Source organism: Sphaerodactylus townsendi, linkage group LG01 (assembly GCF_021028975.2).
Source record: "Sphaerodactylus townsendi isolate TG3544 linkage group LG01, MPM_Stown_v2.3, whole genome shotgun sequence".
Taxonomy (NCBI): Eukaryota; Metazoa; Chordata; class Lepidosauria; order Squamata; family Sphaerodactylidae; genus Sphaerodactylus; species Sphaerodactylus townsendi.
The window spans coordinates 7298330-7317502 of NC_059425.1; the positions used below are offsets into that span (position 1 = coordinate 7298330).

At 46.8% G+C, this 19173-nt stretch overlaps 1 protein-coding gene across 2 annotated transcripts in view; it reads left to right on the forward strand.

Annotated features, from left to right (window-relative positions):
* The first annotated feature begins 275 nt into the window (after nucleotides 1-275).
* Nucleotides 276-19173, forward strand: part of LOC125440123 (immunoglobulin superfamily DCC subclass member 3-like) — a 49983-nt gene continuing 31085 nt past the window's right edge. For both annotated transcript variants that reach the window (XM_048509706.1, XM_048509716.1), the window contains exons 1-2: nucleotides 276-801; nucleotides 18713-19101. In XM_048509706.1, coding sequence (XP_048365663.1) covers nucleotides 18765-19101 — 337 coding nt within the window. In that variant the 5' untranslated portion in view covers nucleotides 276-801; nucleotides 18713-18764. The remainder of the gene's footprint in view (nucleotides 802-18712; nucleotides 19102-19173) is intronic.

The window sequence follows — 19173 nt, forward strand, 5'->3', positions numbered from 1 at the left end:
TTCTTTGCTGATCCCTAACCGTTCTCGTCCACATAGCTTAGACTTGGGCCAGGAAGGCTTCCTTGGGCCCCACCGCCCTGTGTGCTATGAACAAGTCCGGCGTGCAAGCCGGTAGCAATTTGCCCAATCTAACAACCCAGCCAAAGGACCATATACCAAAGCACTAGACACATCAATGCATCCCAAGGGGAGTCGGGAGGGGGGGGGGGAAGGGAGCAGCCCCTGCCTCTCATCTTTGTGCTGAGTTGTAATTGGGCGACCCTCCCTCCAGCTGCCTTTCACACCCTCGGCCTCCCCCCCAACACTCCTCTGCACCCCGGCCCAATTGTATCAGTGTCTCTAGCCATCAGGGAGGGCAAACAATGGGAATTAGGAAGCGTAGCCGGCCCCTTGCAGCAGAATCAGAGTGTGAAGGCAGAGACTGGCAAAGTTAAAACCTGGCCGGTTGCAGGGGACCAAAAGAAACAAAAAAAAAATAGAAAGGGAGAGATTAAAAAATAGAGAAAGGGGGCACAATTGAAGGATAGTGTAAAAGTTGAGAGACCAAAGAAGAATTTCGGAGGGACCCCCGTTGAATTTGAAACGCCTATGGAATTACCTGCTTCTTAAACATCCAGAACAAACTTTCGGGGGACAATTTTTATTTTTTTAAAGAATTTTTTTGGGGAGGGTTTGTGTTTTGTTTTTTTTAAAAACAGAAATCGATTTTTTTGGATGCTTTTTCCCACCGGCCTGCTAAATTTGAGGGGATGTCATCGTGGAACTGCTGGTTGGTCATAGGGTTGGTGCTTCAAGGTTGCGGTGAGTGCCTGTTTTATTTATTTATTTGCAACGGTGGGCCTTTTCTTATCTGCTCCGATGCACTTGGAGACTTTTGTGCCAGGAGGGTAGGGGGATAAAGGGGCGGAGGGAAGGGGGTTTCACACGATGGTCTTGTCTAATTTTGAGGGAAATTGGGAAAGGTGCCCTGAAATTGCTTGTCACCTCCTGAGTTGGGGAAGTTAAAAACATCTGTGTTAATAAGGTGTTGTGTTTTTTAAAGAACAAAATGCGCCAGGACTACTCTGGGGGATAACTTCATCCGTTTATGCCCCATCTTGTAAGACCGTGGGCCAGATGTGTGGAAGGGATTCAGTTTGTTGTTCGCAAGGTTCCTTTCCACCCAGGTCCTGAAATCGAGGTCTGTTGTCTCTGGTGATTAGAGCGCTCCAGTTGAGTGATTTCAAGGGGAAATGGGTACTTGAGGCTGAAGAGGTGACCTATCTGATTTTATTTCTGGGGTTTGAATAAGGAGACTGGCGGTGCATTTGTCTTGCTGCCCTGAAAGTTAATTCCTGGTTTTGGTAGCTTATTCTCTTTCCAGTGGTTTTTATAACTGAGATGGGTCACCTGTGTTTTCATTTTGTTAATCTGGCTTAAAGGCCGGCCTGTCTTGATTCAGCAGTATGTGTCTGTGTGTCTAGCAACCTTTGGGATTCGAGAATAGATTCAGTTTCATCTCTGGAAGCATCATGGGAACTAAGCCGGTTGCTGTGAGTCGTGACCCCGAACCGCTGGGTTTATACTTCTGTGCAAGGAGAAATGAGGGGCAGGTCCCATGAGGAGAAAGAAATTTATTCAGGGTTCTCTCGATGTGCCTCATAAACATTTACGCATTCCAAACCCGCGTTTGTGCATCCCAAACCTAGTTGGTTTCTAGGATTTCAAGGACTTCTTAGGACTTGCAAACAGCCAAAGGCGCTTCAAAAGTTGTAGGGGCAAATGGGACCCCCCCCCCTTTCTGCTCTAAGCACAATCCTCTCCGGTTCCTATTCCTTCTCTGAAGTCAGAGTGAACCGTGTTATGTGTGTAGTGAGCATCCTTTCGGAGTTCCCGGTGGCCCCACCTCTTCAGCGCAGATGGGATGTTAAAAGTTTTTCTTCTCAGACTCTTCATCGAGGACCAGAACCCATTAGAATGAGAGCAGATAACAAATGGGGTGGGAAGGAACAGGGGTTACCTTGTTATTAAGAAGTTTGTGTCCTTTTTAAAAAGGCAATCTCGGAAATGCTTCCATGTGTTTTCTAGCAAAAAATCTTCATTTCAAGTATTGTCGAAGGCTTTCACGGCCGGATCCGACTGGTTCTGGTGGGTTTTCCGGGCTGTGTGGCTGTGGTCCACCAGACCACGGCCACGCAGCCTGGAAAACCCACCAGAACCACTCCATTTCAAGGTTTTGAAGTTGGCAGCATTTATATATTGGTGAAGGAGCAAAACACAAGTTGGTGGCTAACTTGTGTTTTCTGTTGCACGTGAAACCGTTAGAAACTGAGTTATCGTTTTAGCCAAAAATCCTTATTGTTAAAAAAAAAACCATCAAAAATTCCAGATCTGGGTTCTCCTCAGGAAAGATAAAAGGAAATCTCCCGCAAACCAGCATTAAAATGTGCTAAAACGTAAACTTGAAAGTTGCGTTCGACTAATTTCCTCTAACTGCTGCTCATGCAAATGGTCTGCTCTCAAGAGCAGTGTAATGTCTTAAGAGGGAAAATTGCAGGAATTATTTCTGTAACTTAGAAAAACGGGACAATGATGGGGTGGGGGTGCTATTCACAGGAATGTCTCTCTTAAGTCTCTGTTTTCAGCTGATAATTTATATATCGAAACACAAATGAGAAAAAAGTCCAAAACCATAACTTCAGTGTCAACTTTTAGAGTAAAAGAGCTAGACTTGAGTCCAGTGGCAACTCAAAAGATCAAGATGTTCCAAGATATAAGATTTCAAGAGCCAAAGTTCCCTTCGTTGTGAACTCTTGAGAGATGACTTTTGAAAATGTTGTGGCTCTCTATCCGAGGCTACTAGACTCAAATCTCGTTCTTTATTGCTGATCCACACCACTATCTGCCTGAAATATATGCCTGAATCTCACAGCAGACTGCATCTAAACCAGTGTTGGAGAGATGAACTTCGTTTGGAGATACTTTAGCCACAAAAGATTGGGCTACAAGTTGAAGAAGAACGTTTGATCTGTCAAGTGCTACAAGACTCATATTGTTAAACTCCATATCTATACTAGGATCTGGAAATTACGCATTGGCTAAAAAACTGGCAAGAAAGCTGGAGGGGGGGAGATTTTTCCACTGAGGCTGGGGCCAGTTTTGGAGTGAGAGGCTTCAAGAATAATGGGCAAGATATTTACCCTGTTTCCCCGAATATAGGACATCCCCTGAAAATAAGACATAGTAGAGGTTTTGCTGAAGTGCGAAATATAAGGCATCCCCCGAAAGTAAGACGTTGCAAAGTTTTTGTTTGGAAGCATGCCCGACGAACAGAACACAGAAAAATAAGACATCCCCTGAAAATAAGACATAGTGGATCTTTGGGAGCAAAAATTAATATAAGACACTGTCTTATTTTTGGGGAAACACGGTAGCTGGGGCAGTGTGTGTGTATGGAGGGTGGAGGTGGATTGCTGAGGCTCATCAAACTTTATCAGAAATATAGGTTAGAGTCATTCCTATTTTGCACATGCCCAGGGGCACAGACCAATGAGTTTTCGCTCAAAACGATCTATCCTACCTGAATTTGACATTTAAATATCTATTGCATCCTGATGAGACCATCAAACTGGGGTGGGGGTGGGCGTGGAGGGACAGGAACATCTACAGATTTTGCAAGATTCCTGTTCCTAAAATATGAAGGTGGTATTAAAAAAATGGTATGTTATGTCTGTGGATAATTCCTCGCACCTCCTATGAAAATAGCAGCCATGAGTTTTTGCTGGAATCTATAAAGTGCTTTGAAGCATTTACAAGTGTGTCATATGCATTATTTTCTGACAACCACCCTTTGTAGCAGAAAAGAAACCCAGTTTTTGTACAGTGAGCAGCAGAAGAAGAAGAGTTTGGATTTATGCCCCACCTTTCTCTCCTGTAAGGAGACTCAAGGTGGCTTGCAAGCTCCTTCCCTTCCTCTCCCCACAACAGACACCTTGTGAGGCAGGTGGGGCTGAGAGAGGTCCGAAGAACTGGCACTGGCCCAGGATCACCCAGCAGGCTTCATGCGGAGGAGCGGGGAAACAAACCCAGTTCACCAGATAAGAGTCTGCCACTCAGGTGGAGGAGTGGGGAATCAAACCTGGTTCTCCAGATAAGAGTCCACCTGCTCTTAACCACTACACCCTGCTGGCTTAAGTGTTGAACTAGGATCTGGGAAATCCAGGTTTGAATCCTTACTCTGCCACGGAAGCTTTCTGGGCGACCTCCGACCAGTCACACATTTTTAGCTTAACCTACCTTGCAGGATGCTTGTGAGGACAGAATGGAGGAGAACGAAGTCAGCTGTTTCAAGCCACTGGGGAGAAAGGTGGGGTATAAATAGTGTGGATAAATAAATAAGATCCTTGTGCTCCAGGTTGGCTAAGGCCACCTAATGACGGTATGAGGGGGTGTCAAGATTTTAATTCAGGGCTTCCAGATTGCTAGTGCGCTCCCATGCAGAGTTACTTCCATCTAAACCCAAAGAACTCAGTGGGCTTAGATGGGACAAACTCTGCGTAGAACTGCCTGCCCATACCCAGTTCAGCTTCTTTGCCTTTAAAGGGTATTTGCAGCAGTGGCGTAGGAGGTTAAGAGAGCTCGTGTATCTAATCTGGAGGAACCGGGTTTGATTCCCAGCTCTGCCGCCTGAGCTGTGGAGGCTTGTCTGGGGAATTCAGATTAGCCTGTACACTCCCACACACGTCAGCTGGGTGACCTTGGGCTAGTCACAGCTTCTCGGAGCTCTCTCAGACCCACCCACCTCACAGTGTGTTTGTTGTGAGGGGGGAAGGGCAGGGAGATTGTCAGCCCCTTTGAGTCTCCTACAGGAGAGAAAGGGGGGATATAAATCCAAACTCCTCCTCCTCCTCCTCCTCCTCCTCCTCCTCCTCCTCCTCCTCTTCTTCTTCTTCTTCTTCTTCTTCTTCTTCTTCTTCTTCAGTGCTTTGGATAATTTGTTTTTTTGGAACGTGGTAAGGATGTGGAGGAGGAGGAACCTAGGCCCAGTGGTGGGATTCAGCCGGTTCGCACCACTTCTGCAGAACCGGTTGTTAAAACGGTGCTTGTAAACAAGCAGTTGTTAAATTACTTGAATCCCCCCTCTGGAACCGGTTGTTAAATTATTTGAATCCCACCGCTGCCTTCCACACATGCAGAATAATGCACTTTCAATCCACTTTCAGTCCACCTTGCGGCTGGATTTTACTGTGAATAGCCAAATCCACTTGCAAACAATTGTGAACGTGGATTGGAAGTGCATTATTCTGCATGTGTGGAAGGGCCTCTAGGCCCTCTGTTTGATGCTTCTGATCACTGAAGGCCAGTGTCAAATTGTGGGGCAACTGGGAGAATGTCGGGGGCTGTGTCTTTCCTGCATACCCAGGAGTTTTGAGTATAAAGAACACTGGGTGGGTGGGTATGCTGTTTGAGCTATGTGTTCGTCACCCTCCAGATACCCAAAATGATACGCATTTGAAGTCAGGTGGGAGGCCCCGTGTAGAACAAACATTTATGAAAGAAGTTTGGATTCTCTTGCTGGAGTGTTATCCAGGGCCCCTTCCGCACATGCCGAATAATGCACTTTCAATCCACTTTCACAATGGTTTAAAAGTGGATTTTGCTATTCTGCATAGTAAAATCCAGCTGCAAAATGCACTGAAAGTGGACTGAAAGTGCGTTATTCTGCATGTGCGGAAGGGGCCCAGGAATTGATGGAGTGGTGGAAGCAAAGAACCAAGACTTCTGGGTTCTTTTGTGACTCAGTATATGTAACCTCAGCTTGTGGGTTCTGTGGGGCAGAACTTGGAAGGAGTTGCAAAGAACCAAATTTAAACAAAACAGTTTACTTCTCTTTACAAATAACATTAAACATCAACATTTAACATTACAATTCAAGGTCCTGTTCAGGTTGCATTTTCAAGTCCTTATATTTACATTCTACTGATACTGCCAAGTCCAATTCTTCTTTGCAAGTGGGTTGGCTCCTGAAGACTCCAAGGGCTTGATGAACAGGATGCAACATGATGAAGGTTTCCAGGAGAACTCTCACCCATTACAACCACAAAAAGAAACCCTTAACAAGGTGTTAAGGGCTTATAGAAATCAAGGTCCGAGTCTGGTAGCCTTGTCTTCTCCAAAGAGCTCTGCAGCCTTTCTGCTGCTCTGAGTCTCCACCCCCTTACTGGTTCAACCCATTCTGGGCATGGGGGTTACATATACAAAGTTGTTTCAGAGGAGCACCTTAGAGATCATCTAGATACTGGTCAAAGAGAGACTGGACTCTCAGAACCTCATGCCCCTCACATTTTTTAAAATGATTTTTTAATAAATATAAACAGAACAGAAAAAGGAAAGAAAACAGAAATGGTTGAAGGCTTTCACGGCCGGATTCAACTGGTTGTGGTGGGTTTTCCGGGCTGCGTGGCCGTGGTCTGGTAGATCTTGTTCCTAACGTTTCATTTGCATCTGTGGCTGGCATCTTCAGAGATATATCATAGTCTGTTATACACTATAACTTCTCTCTGTGATATACACCTCTGAAGATGCCAGCCACAGATGCAGGCGAAACGTTAGGAACAAGATCCTAATTAACTCGAAAACCCACAACCACCAAAACAGAAACCATTTAACAACAGTAATTACAATTACATCAAAAGTAAAAGCATACATACCATAAACGATGATGTTATAAGCAATTAACAATATACGATCGTAGCAACAATTACGAGGAACACAGAGTGATATAATAATCAGCATGAAATGGTGATTATCATAATAATACATGTTAGCATAAATCCTCAGCTACCCTATGCAATACTTGATAAACACTATAATAGTGTTAGACAATATTATAAGACGGATTGTGTAGATAAAAGGGAAAAATGGCAGTGGTGATAAATTTCTGAAAATACTCCTCAAACGTTGAAAATTGAGTTCAAATGTTATTACCATCTATCCGTGATATATTTAGATGTGTTCCCCCCTTTTTAGCCCTTTTCAATATTTATCAAGAGGATTTATTAGTAATTCATACATCTCGTTTCAGCCACCTCGTTCTCTGCTCCCCGTTTTTAAAGGAAAATATAGGTAGCGTGCTTTCCATTTGTCTTGAAATTATTTGATTGGTCTTTCATGCACATAATTTGTTAACTTTCCCATTACTGCATATTCAGCTAATTTATCTTCCTAGCCCTCCCAACACGGACAGCTTTCTGCTTTCCATTTTATTGCAAATGGGAGTCTGGTCCTATTATTATATATCGAAACAATTCTTCCAATTTATTTTTTTTTGCAGTATTCCTCGGCAGGATGCCCAATAGCTACTCTTGGCTTTCATAGCCCTGGTTTTAATGTTTAAAATTTTCCCAATGTTGCCATGTATTTCTTTTCAAATTTTGTCGGTCTTTTTGCATGTGATAAAGATCCTTTTCCAGCCCCCAGAGCCCTTCGAGGATGGGGTGGTATACTAACTTTAATAAACAACAACAACAACAACAACAACAACAACAATAAAATATTGGGTGCGGTGTGGTTTCCGGGCTGTATGGCCGTGTTCTAGCAGCATTCTCTCCTGACGTTTCACCTGCATCTGTGGCTGGCATCTTCAGAGGATCTCTGAAGATGCCAGCCACAGATGCAGGCAAAACGTCAGGAGAGAATGCTGCTAGAACACGGCCATACAGCCCGGAAACCACACAGCACCCAAGTGATTCCGGCCGTGAAAGCCTTCGACAATACAAAAAAATATTGTTTGTCTCTCAAGTGCTACTAGACCCAAATCTAGTTGTACAGAGTAGGTTGGCCATCTAGCCCTGATTTTAATATGAATCCCCTGCTGTCTATCTAGCTCATGTTTATTCTGCCTTCCTCCCAGGGGGAACAGGGTGGTTTATACAGTTCTCCATTCTTCCTTTTGCCCTCACAACAACCCTGCGAAGCAGGTGAGGCTGAGAGATGGCGGCTGGCCCAAGGCCAGTCAGTGAATTTCACAGCAGTGGAGTGACTTGAATTCAGGTCTTATATATCCTAGAGCAGTGGTGGCACTCCAGATGTTATGGACTACAATTCCCATCAGCCCCTGCCAGCATGGCCAATTGGCAGGGGCTGATGGGAATTGTAGTCCGTAACATCTGGAGTGCCAAAGGTTCGCCACCACGGTCCTAGAGTCTGACACTCTACACACCACCCTGGCTATCAGAGTCTCCTTACTACCAAAGGATTTCCCCCTCATTCGAAAGCCCAGCCCCAGCATGAACAGATTAGGTAGCTTTTTCTCCCCGAGAAACAGAGGTGGGATCCAACCAGTTCTCACCACTTCTCTAGAAGCGGTTACTAATTTTTTCTGAGTGCCGAGAAGGGGTTACTCAAGCAACCTCCCTGCCCAATAGGGACTGGAGGTGCGTGTGTGCGGCGGCGCCACTGTTTGAATCCCACCACCGTCGGAACCTGTTGTTAAAATTTTTGGATCCCACCACTGCCGAGAAGCATCTTCTAAATTCGGAATCTGGGGCCCCTTCTGCACGAGCAGAATAATGCACTTTCAATCCACTTCCACAATTGTTTGCAAGTGGATCTTGCTATTCCGCACAGCTGCAGAGTGCATTGGTAGTGGATTGAAAGTGCATTATTCGGCATGTGCGGAAGGGGCCAAAGTCTGGAAACAGTAAAGATGTCAACCTTCAGGTGGGACCCAGGGACCCTCCAGAATTACAGGTCATCTGCAGATGACAGAGAGCTGGAGGCTGGACTCTATGGCATGGTACCCCACTGAGGTCTTGTCTTTGAGGACTCCATTCCAAAATCTCCAGGAGTTTCTCAACCAGGATCTGGTATCCTTACCAGTTTGGTGCAGTGATTAAGGTGGATTCTAATCTGGAGAACCGGGTTGGATTCCCCACTCCACCTGAGTGACTGAGGCTTACCTGGTGAACCAGATGTGTTTCTGCACTCCTACGTTCCTGCTGAGTGACCTTGGGCTAGTCACAGTTCTCTCAGAACTCTCTCAGCCCCACCTACCGCACAAGGTGTCTGTCGTGGGGGGAGGAAGCGAAAGGAGCTTGTAAGCCACCTTGAGTCTCCTTACAGGACAGAAAAGTGGGATATAAATCCGAACTCTCCTCCTCCTCCTCCTCCTCCTCCTCCTCCTCCTTTTGCACCCCTAGTCCCACCAGTGGCCAGGAGACCTGGCAACCCTAGCATACAAGCAGGATACTTAAGGGTGGAGTCTTGGAGAGTTGGATTTATAGAAGGGAGAGACCTCGCTAGGATATGATGCCAGGCAATCCGCCTTCTGAAACAGGCATTTTCTCCAGGATATTAATAATTAATTAATTAATTAATTAATGTATTAGTTAGATAGTTAATTAATTAATTAATGTATTAATTAATTAATTAATTAATTAATGTATTAATTAATTAATTAATTAATTAATGTATTAATTAATTAATTAATTAATTAATTAGTTAATTAATGTATTAATGTATTAATTAATCAATCGTCAATTTATGTACTATGGAGATCAGTTGAACTTCTGCCAGATCACCAGCCCCACCGGGGGGGTTGGTAATCCCAACCTGAATAGGTATAGTAGGTTTTTGGAAACAACGCCCCCCAAAAACCTTAAAAACCTGTTTGGCCTGAGGGGTAAATAAAGCGAGCATTCCCACAATGATCAGAGTGGCTTTGTTCAAACCGCCTTAAAATTTGGAGGGAAAAACTCCGAGGAAAAAACTATTGCCAGCCCGGATCTGGAAACAGTGGTTAGGTTAAAAGGTCAGTGGTGGAAGATGGTAGGTAGTTCTCAGGACCAAAGAGTTAACCTCATCCCACTCCCGTTATGGCCAATGTAACCCCCCCCCCCCCGCAAAATTAGTTGGTTTTGTTCAGGAGGGGTGGTTCGGTAGAAGTAACTGGAAGAGACCGGCTCTGTTCATTTCTCCAATGGGACTAGGTGGCCGGCCATCGCAGCGGCCCACACCACAGACGCCAGCCCTCGTGCCCTTTCACGAGCCCCAGCGCCCGTCACGGGGGCTTTCGGCTCCATTTCACAACTGGCTGAGCACGATGCCAAGTGCGTAGACAATCTGCTCACGAGAGGTGGGGGTGGGGTGGGGGGCTGGAGAAAGAAGTCTGGGATCACGGCCCCTTGGCCTCGCCCGAGGGCGGTGGGCGTGATAGATCGAGGGGCGAAGGTGAAGGTTTGGGACGGGCGAGCCCCGTCCTTGAGCGATGGGGCAAGTCATGGGAACCTCACCCCGAAAGCGTCACGTGGCCGGGCAGATGGGCAAGGAGGAGGTGAGGCCTATTGTGCCGGCGGCGGGACAATAGGGGCTGGCTCGGCCCCTTCTGACCCAGTCCATTGTCCCTCCTCCCCCGTACCCTGCAAAGCCTCTTGACAGCCCCACCATGGGGCCTCTTGCATCCATCCTGCGGTTGCTAAGGCAGGCCTGAATGGCGGCATCCATCAAGACGTCAAGGGGACCATTCCGTATCCCCCTCCTTCCCCCTCCCAGACAGAGGCCATTGTCATCCTCGGAGCCGAATCCCACCGCCTGCTCCCGGCGATGGCTTTTAGGAACCATGGCACCGAGCGAGCGGCCCCCCTGAGGGGATTAAAGGCTTTCGTTCCCAAAGCGCTTTCCATATGTTGGTCTGGGGGGCAGACAGAAGTTTGTACGGCCCATGTGGACACTACTGGATTGCGAGACCTGACCCCCCCACACCTAACAGCTGCCCTGCCGTCCTGCTGTCTCTCTAAAACGACTTTGAGGAGAAAGTTGGAAACTTTGGTTCGGGTTTCCAGGCCTCCTCTACACCGTCTTGGGATTAGGGTGTCTTTTGCTCTCGTTTTCTAGAAAGTTCCCTCACACTTTGGTTCAGGTTTTAGTCAGGTTTGACCCTCTCCCCCCCCCCCCCGAATTTTCTGGCTGGGAACATTCTGGAAGGGGGAGAAAAACTTGGTATTCCTTGGCCTAGTCAGCCCCCTTTCTAGAAAGTTCTATTAGGGCTATTAAACAGTCGGCCATTGCAATTTCCTGGCACCTGAGAGACAGCCTGTCATTAACCAACCTGACGGAAGCTTTGTGGAGCAGTGCAGATTTCTCAAAAGGCTTACTATGATGTAGGAAGAGACCAGACAGAAGGCAGAGTGACAGAGAGAGAGATGGACAGATTCATCCAGTCCCTTCTAACCAAGCAAATAGCCCTAGAGTAATTCCACTGTCCAAAACGAGTACCTGTGGAAAAGATCAGCATGGTTAACCTGTGGAACTCAGCCCCACAAGACTCAATCAAGCGGAGACTCCAAAAGAAGCCCTTAACCATTCTCCCATGTTGTTAGTCTCTCTCTGTCATCCCTCCATTATATTAGGACACAGGAAAGTGGACAAAACCAAGATCAACCTGGTCCGTTCCATTCCCAAAGCCAAACCCTCTGGGAAGCTCACAAAAGCTATAAAGGTGGCTGTTGTGGATTTTCCGGACTGAGAAGCCATGGTCTGGTAGTTTTTCCTTCTAACGTCTTGCGCACCCCTAGAATTGGCATCTTTAGAGGCCAGCCTTAAGTGCGAGCAAAATGTTAGGAACAAAAACGACCAGACCACAGCTGCACAGCTAAGAAAACCCACAACCACCAGTGCATTCTGGGCTGTGAAAGCCTTCGACAGCACAATTGCAAACACGCTTTCCCCCTGCTGTTGGATTCCAGCATCTGTTGCCTAGATGTATATTTGTTGGTACTGTAATGGATTATTAGAGTAAATAATACCATGTTTCCCCGAAAATAAGACAGTGTCTTATATTAATTTTTGCTCCCAAAGATCCGCTATGTCTTATTTTCAGGGGATGTCTTATTTTTCTGTGTTCTGTTCGTTGGGCATGCTTCCAAACAAAAACTTTGTTACGTCTTACTTTCGGGGGATGCCTTATATTTCGCACTTCAGCAAAACCTCTACTACGTCTTATTTTCTGGGGGTGTCTTATATTCGGGGAAACAGGGTAAGGCAGAGATGTGAGCGTGTCCTTTTGTAGAACTTCACTAGATAACTAATAAAGTTACACTACATGTAGGAACGGCAAACTCTGTCTATGCCAGGGGTCTGCGACCTGCGGCTCTCCAGATGTCCATGGACAGCAAATCCCATCAGCCCCTGCCAACATGGGCAATTGGCCATGCTGGCAGGGGCTGATGGGATTTGTAGTCCGTGAACATCTGGAGAGCTGCAGGTTGCAGACCCCTGATCTATGCTATGCCAATGCTCAGCCTGGGTGCCAGCGCAGTCTATCTGTGCCTGTGTGTCTGCCTCTCCTCTTTGGCTGGAAGATCTTTCCAGAAGCTCCTGTGATTCTAGACATGAAACTTCAGTTCTCTTATTTACACACTACAACAGTTCCCTTCCGGCTTGACTGAATGAAGCAGGCGCTTCTAAAATCCTAACAATATTGGTTCTGCGTTTAGAGGTTCCGATTTGCTATCGTGGCTCCCAGCTATTCAACAGACCTACCCTTCCACGTAATTCATGTTCTCCTTTCTGAAAGCTTCCAAAAACTCTAGCAGCTAGAGGTTACCTAGTATCTTCCATGTGCGTGCAAGGATTATTTAGGAGAATCTCTTGAGCGAGTGACTTCGTGTGTATGTTCTCCTGTGCCTGGCCCAGTATAACTTCATAGGGTGGAGTGGACAGAGAAAGCCACAGGTACACGGTGTTTAAAGTGGCAGTGTACAGTGGAAGGTTAAACCTCAGCTGGTGACTGGGCCGTTATTTTTAAGAGTATTCGAGGAGAGGAGATATAAAGGCATTCAGGCCCGGAGGTCCAAGTAACTGCTCAGTCATCTGGTCATATCTTGTCTGTGAAACCAACACTTTAAGAATGTGTTAGATCAGTGCTGAGTGTCAGACTAGACTCAGGGGCCCCTTCCGCACATGCAAAATAATGCATTTTCACAACTGTTTGCAAGTGGATTTTGCTATTCCACACAGAGCACTGAAAGCAGTTTGAAAGTGCATTATTCTGCATGTGCGGAATGAGCCAAAAACAGATCTGGGTTCAGATTTCCCACTTAAGCCTATACAGGGAGAGGCGGCCAATAGATCTAATAAATCAAATCAAACCGCATCGAATAATTGCTCGGAGTGACCTCAGCGCCACTCGCTTCTCTCACCTACTTCACTGTGTTGTTGTGAGCATAACAGAAGGGAACGCCACAGAGGTGTCTGTGATTTCCTCGAAGGATGCGAGGGATAAAAAAATATACCAGCAAGTTAAAATGCCTTTCGGAGAGAAGCGATGTCCCCTACCAAAGCAAACCTCCATCCCATGTCGTGAACCCGAGTTATCCCCTGCGAGGGAACAAAAGGGGACCGATAAAAGGCACATCTGGATGCGAAACACAAAGGCTGCTTCAAGCATAAACATTTAGCTGGGTTGCTAAATGGGCACATTGTTGCACAGGGCTCAGGCTGGGTGGCGTGCCTTCACCCATCCAGATGCCCTCTTGCAGGGGCACGTGGCAGGGTGTGCCGGGTGGGTTGGATCGGGCACGGTGCCAATCCCAACCGGGTGCCTTTTCCGTTTCCCCCTCCCCTTACACTTTTTGCACGGGGGCAAGGCAGAAGGGTGGGGCTGATCAGACCGGAGGAAGGGCTGTCTGGCTTTTGGGCTGCCGCCAAGAGAGGTTGGGCAATGAAGAGTCTCTGGGCTGTGGCCAAGGGACGGGCGGAAAGGGACGCCGTGGGGTGCAGGGCAAAGATTCGGGATTAGCCCCTTTGAAGCTATAGAAAGTTCCCCACTCAGAAGTCAAGAGGTTCTTAATTGGTGTTGTTTTCCGCCCCAGCCCCACAGCTAATTCGAACCTCCCACAACCAGTTTTGGCAGCTAGCACTGGGGGGATGCAGAGAGGATTGGGGGGGAGGGAGCAATTTGGCAACAGGACAACAGATTGCTACCAGGAAAGGTCAGGGAGAAGAGACTTTACAGCCTGATTTGGGCCTCTGCTACTTGTTGCCCAGTTAGCAAGGATGATCTCAGTTTCCGTTTCAGACCTAACCTTGGTGGGAATCACATTTTGTGGTTTACTTTCAGAGGAATATTAAAACGTGGTTTGCGTGGGCAGATTGTCACTTGGTCCCGATACCCCGGTGATGGCGAACCTTTTCGAGACCGAGTGCCCAAATGGCAACCCAAAACCCACTTATTCATTGCAGAGTGCCCACATGGCAATTTAACCCGAATACTGAGGTTTTAGTTTAGAAAAAAACAGTTGGCTCCAAGGCGTGCGTTACTCGGGAGTAAATTCGGTGAAGCCACTGTGCAATGCTTTGAACGGGTGAATCACGACCCTAGGAGGGTTTACTCAGAAGCAAGCCCCATTGCCAGCAACTGAGCTTACTCCCAGGTAAAGGATCGTGCCCAGGCCAGCCTAGGTGTGTGTGTGATTTTCCGACCCACCACATGATGAACTCTGTGCACGCGTGCCCACAAGAAGGGCTCTGAGTGCCACCTCTGACACCTGTGCCATAGGTTCGCCACCGCTGCGATACCCTCTCCCACGTCTCTACCCTGTTTCCCCGAATATAAGACATCCCCGGAAAATAAGACGTAGAAGAGGTTTTGCTGAAGTGCGAAATATAAGGCATCCCCCAAAAGTAAGATGTAGCAAAGTTTTTGTTTGGAAGCATGCCTGACGAACAGAATACAGAAATATAAGACATCCCCTGAAAACAAGACATAGCGCATCTTTGGGAGCAAAAATTAATATAAGACACTGTCTTATATTCGGGGAAACACGGTAGAAGTTAAATGAGAGAATGGTTAGAACGCACCTAATCCAGCCATCCAACGGAATCTAAGCCAGCTTGTATCTGGATGGAAAGAAAGCGCAGGAATCCTATAAAGGAATCCCATAAAGAAAGAAAAGTACGATACAAAAATGGTCGTAAAAATTCATCAGATTTAACCAGTGACTTGTGGCAAAGTATGGGAATCATCCCTGATAAATCCAAAGTGATTGCAGCACAAATCTTTGTTGGCTGAGCTGATCTCTCCCCATTTTTTAAAAAACGTGTGTTTTATTGATATTGTCCAAGGCTTTCACAGCTGGGATCAAGCTGCTGTTGTGGATTTTCTGGGCTGTGAGGCTGAGGTCTGTGTGGCTGTGGCCACACAGCTGAAAAACCCACAACAGCCCTTTGTTTTATTTATTTATTTAAGCCACCTCTTGGTCCCCTTTCTTCATGAAATGAATAAAACCAAGGCAGCCTCCAAGGTTTATGGAGGAGAAGTCGATCTGTGGCTACCAATCTTGATCCTCCTTGATCTCAGATTGCAAATGCCTGAGCAGACCAGGTGCTCAGGAGCAGCAGCAGCAGCAGAAGGCCATTGCTTTCACCTCCTGCACGTGAGCTCCCAGAGGCACCTGGTGGGCCACTGTGAGTAGCAAAGAGCTGGACTAGAGGGACTCTGGTCTGATCCAGCTGGCTAGTTCTTATGTTCTTATGTTCTTAGCAGTTTGTCAACTAACAGTACATCCTAATATTTGGACTTATAAAAATAAGTAACGATTTAAGAGTTTCGCAAGTACTTCCGCTGGCTGGTAGTCAGTTGCCCAACCTCCCAAATAATTTAAAGATCAGCTACATTAAATTCAAAGCCCTCTTACACAGGATGGGCTCGAAGTTTTTTTTGGAAATCTGGGAAAAAAAGGGTACAAGTTGGTGGTGGAAACTGCCATCAAGTCATAGCTCCCTTATGGCAACCCAGTAGGATTTCCAAGACAAGAGGCATTCAGAGGTGGTTTGCCATTGTCTACCTCTGCATAGCAATGCTGGATGCCCTTGGTGGTCTCCCATCCAAGGATTAACCAGGGCCAACCCTGCTTAGCTTCCATGATCTGACAATCTGGCTAGCCTGGGCCATCCAGGTCAAGGCAAAACACATTCAGAGGTGGTTTGAAATTGCCTACCTCTGCATAGCAACGCTGGGTGCCCTCAGTATTATTATTATTATTATTATTATTATTATTATTATTATTATTATTATTATTATTATTATTATTATTATTATTATAATATTTATAAACCGCCCTCCCCCGAAGGGCTCAGTAGCCTATGATCCAAGTACTGACCAGGGTCAAACCCAATAAGATCCCTAGATCAGGTGAGACCGAGCCAGTAAGAACATAAGAACATAAGAACTAGCCTGCTGGATCAGACCAGAGTCCATCTAGTCATAAGAACATAAGAACATAAGAACAAGCCAGCTGGATCAGACCAAAGTCCATCTAGTCCAGCTCTCTGCTACTCGCAGTGGCCCACCAGGTGCCTTTGGGAGCTCACATGTAGAATGTGAACGCAATGGCCTTCTGCTGCTGCTGCTCCCGAGCACCTGGTCTGCTAAGGCATTTGCAACCTCAGATCAAGGAGGATCAAGATTGGTAGCCATAAATCGACTTCTCCTCCATAAATCTGTCCAAGCCCCTTTTAAAGCTATCCAGGTTAGTGGCCATCACCACCTCCTGTGGCAGCATATTCCAAACACCAATCACACAATGCGTGAAGAAGTGTTTCCTTTTATTAGTCCTAATTCTTCCCCCCAGCATTTTCAATCGATGCCCCCTGGTTCTAGTATTGTGAGAAAGAGAGAAAAATTTCTCTCTGTCCACATTTTCTACCCCATGCATAATTTTATAGACTTCAATCATATCCCCCCTCAGCTGCCTTCTCTCCAAACTAAAGAGTCCCAAACGCTGCAGCCTCTCCTCATAGGGAAGGTGCTCCAGTCCCTCAATCATCCTTGTTGCCCTTCTCTGCACTTTTTCTATCTCCCTCAATATCCCTTTTTTTGAGAATCGCGGCTGACTCAGAACTGGACACAGTACTCCAAGCGGTCGCATCCACTGCTTTATATAAAAGGGCATGACAATCTTTGCAGTTTTATTATCAATTCCTCTTTTCTAATGATCCCAACTTGCATAGAGTTTGCCTTTTTTTACAGCTGCCATGCATTGAGTTGACATTCCCATGGAACTATCAACTAAGACGCCTAAATCCCTTTCCTGGTCTGTGACTGATAGCACTGACCCCTGTAACGTGTATGTGAAGTTTGGATTTTTTGCCCCTATGTGCATCACTTTACATTTTGCTACATTGAACTGCATTTGCCATTTCTGGGCCCACTCACCTAATTTATCAAGGTCCGCTTGGAGCTCTTCGCAAACCTTTGTGGTTCTCACCACCCTACATAATTTGGTATCATCTGCAAACTTGGCCCCCACGCTACCCACCCCTACTTCCAGCACTCTGCTACTCGCAGTGGCCCACCAGGTGCCTTTGGGAGCTCACGTGCAGGATGTGAAAGCAATGGCCTGCTGTTGCTGCTGCTCCTGAGCACCTGGTCTGCGAAGGCATTTGCAATCTGAGATCAAGGAGGATCAAGATTGGTAGCCATAGATCGACTTCTCCTTCACTATTATTATTATTATTATTATTATTATTATTATTATTATTATTATTATTATTATTATTATTATTGTGTATTATTATTAGTGTACATACACTGTGGGTTTATATGGGAGCCGCCCTCCCCGGAGGGCCTTCAGAGTGATGTACGATAGGTACAGATAGAGCACACATCTAATTTAAAAATACAATAAATATGAATTAAAGATGGCTCTGAGTAAAAATAAACCCTACCCCATTAAAAATGCAGCTTATAAAAGAATTACCATATTAATGTTAGCTCAAGATGGCGCCTGCTATCAATTCCCTCTCAAACATACATCAAAAAAGGAGGGCGGTAGGGGCCACATGATGTTACAGCAGCAAACAAAGGGAGGAAGGGGCCCCTATCAACGGCCAGTCTCCCCAAAGGCCCGGTGGAACAATTCGGTCTTGCAGGCCCTGCGGAACTCAGCAAGGTCCCCAATGGTCCCGGACCGTGTGGTGGAAGAAGCGTTCCTAACCAGGCCGGAACCAGAAGCTGTAAAGGCTCTGGCCCGGGTGGAGGCTAGCCGTATCATGGAGGGGCCAGGGATCACCAGTAAATTGGCCTCTGCCAAGCGCAGAGACCGATTCGGGACATATGGGGTAAGACGGTCCCGCAGGTATGGAGGTCCCAGGCCGCGCAAGGCCTTAAAGGTTAACACCAACACCTTGAAAGTGATTCGGTATTCAATGGGTAGCCAGTGGCCACCCATAAAATCTGTCCAAGCCCTTTATAAAGCTATCCAGGTTAGTGGCCATCACCACCTCCTGTGGCAGCATATTCCAAACACCAATCACACGTTGCGTGAAGAAGTGTTTCCTTTTATTAGTCCTAATTCTTCCCCCCAGCATTTTCAATGAGTGCCCCCTGGTTCTAGTATTGTGAGAAAGAGAGAGAGTCTGTGCTATCAGGTCAGAACTTGTCTTGGATCTCTACATACAGCTCATTCCAGGGTTCCAGAGTACCCAAAAAAGTTTGGGGACAGGTCACTATTATCTTAACCCTCTCGAACAAAGGGAACGGGAAGAGCTGGCTCGGTGAATGTACCTGGCTCTCAGACTCACCTATGTTGTGGTTTAGCTGGAGCAGAGATTAAGAGTGGTGGACTCTGATTCCCGGGCTTGATTCCTGACTCCTCCACACAAGTGACGCATTCTTGATCCCGCTGTGTCTTGATTCTTCAAACCCCAGAGTTGACAGCTCTCCTCTCCACAGGTCTGGCCCACCCCGCTCAGAACTGGTCCGTCCAGGATGTTAGAGCCCAGCGATGTGGGATTGCCTGTCCGGGATCGCGCTTCGCTTCAAAGGCTGCTGCCAGACTGCCAGGTGGAAGGTGGTGCAGTTTCCATCATTTCAGCTAGTCCTTTCATTGTCTGGTATCGGAAGTTTGGGGGCAGCCCTCTCCAACGACAGCCACACGGCCATCTTGGCCAATGGTTCCCTGCGCTTGGAAAGTGTGCACCGACGGCCTCGGGGAGGAGGAGGAGGAGGAGCAGCTGACGCAACCACCAACGCCAGCGATTCGAGTGCCGGAGAATATAGTTGTGCCGCCCAGAACCGTTACGGCCTGCTGGTCAGCCGCAAAGCCCGCGTGCAGATTGCCAGTGAGTTTGAGAATTTTATCCATCCATCCATCCATCCATCCATCCATCCATCCATCCATCCATCCATCCATC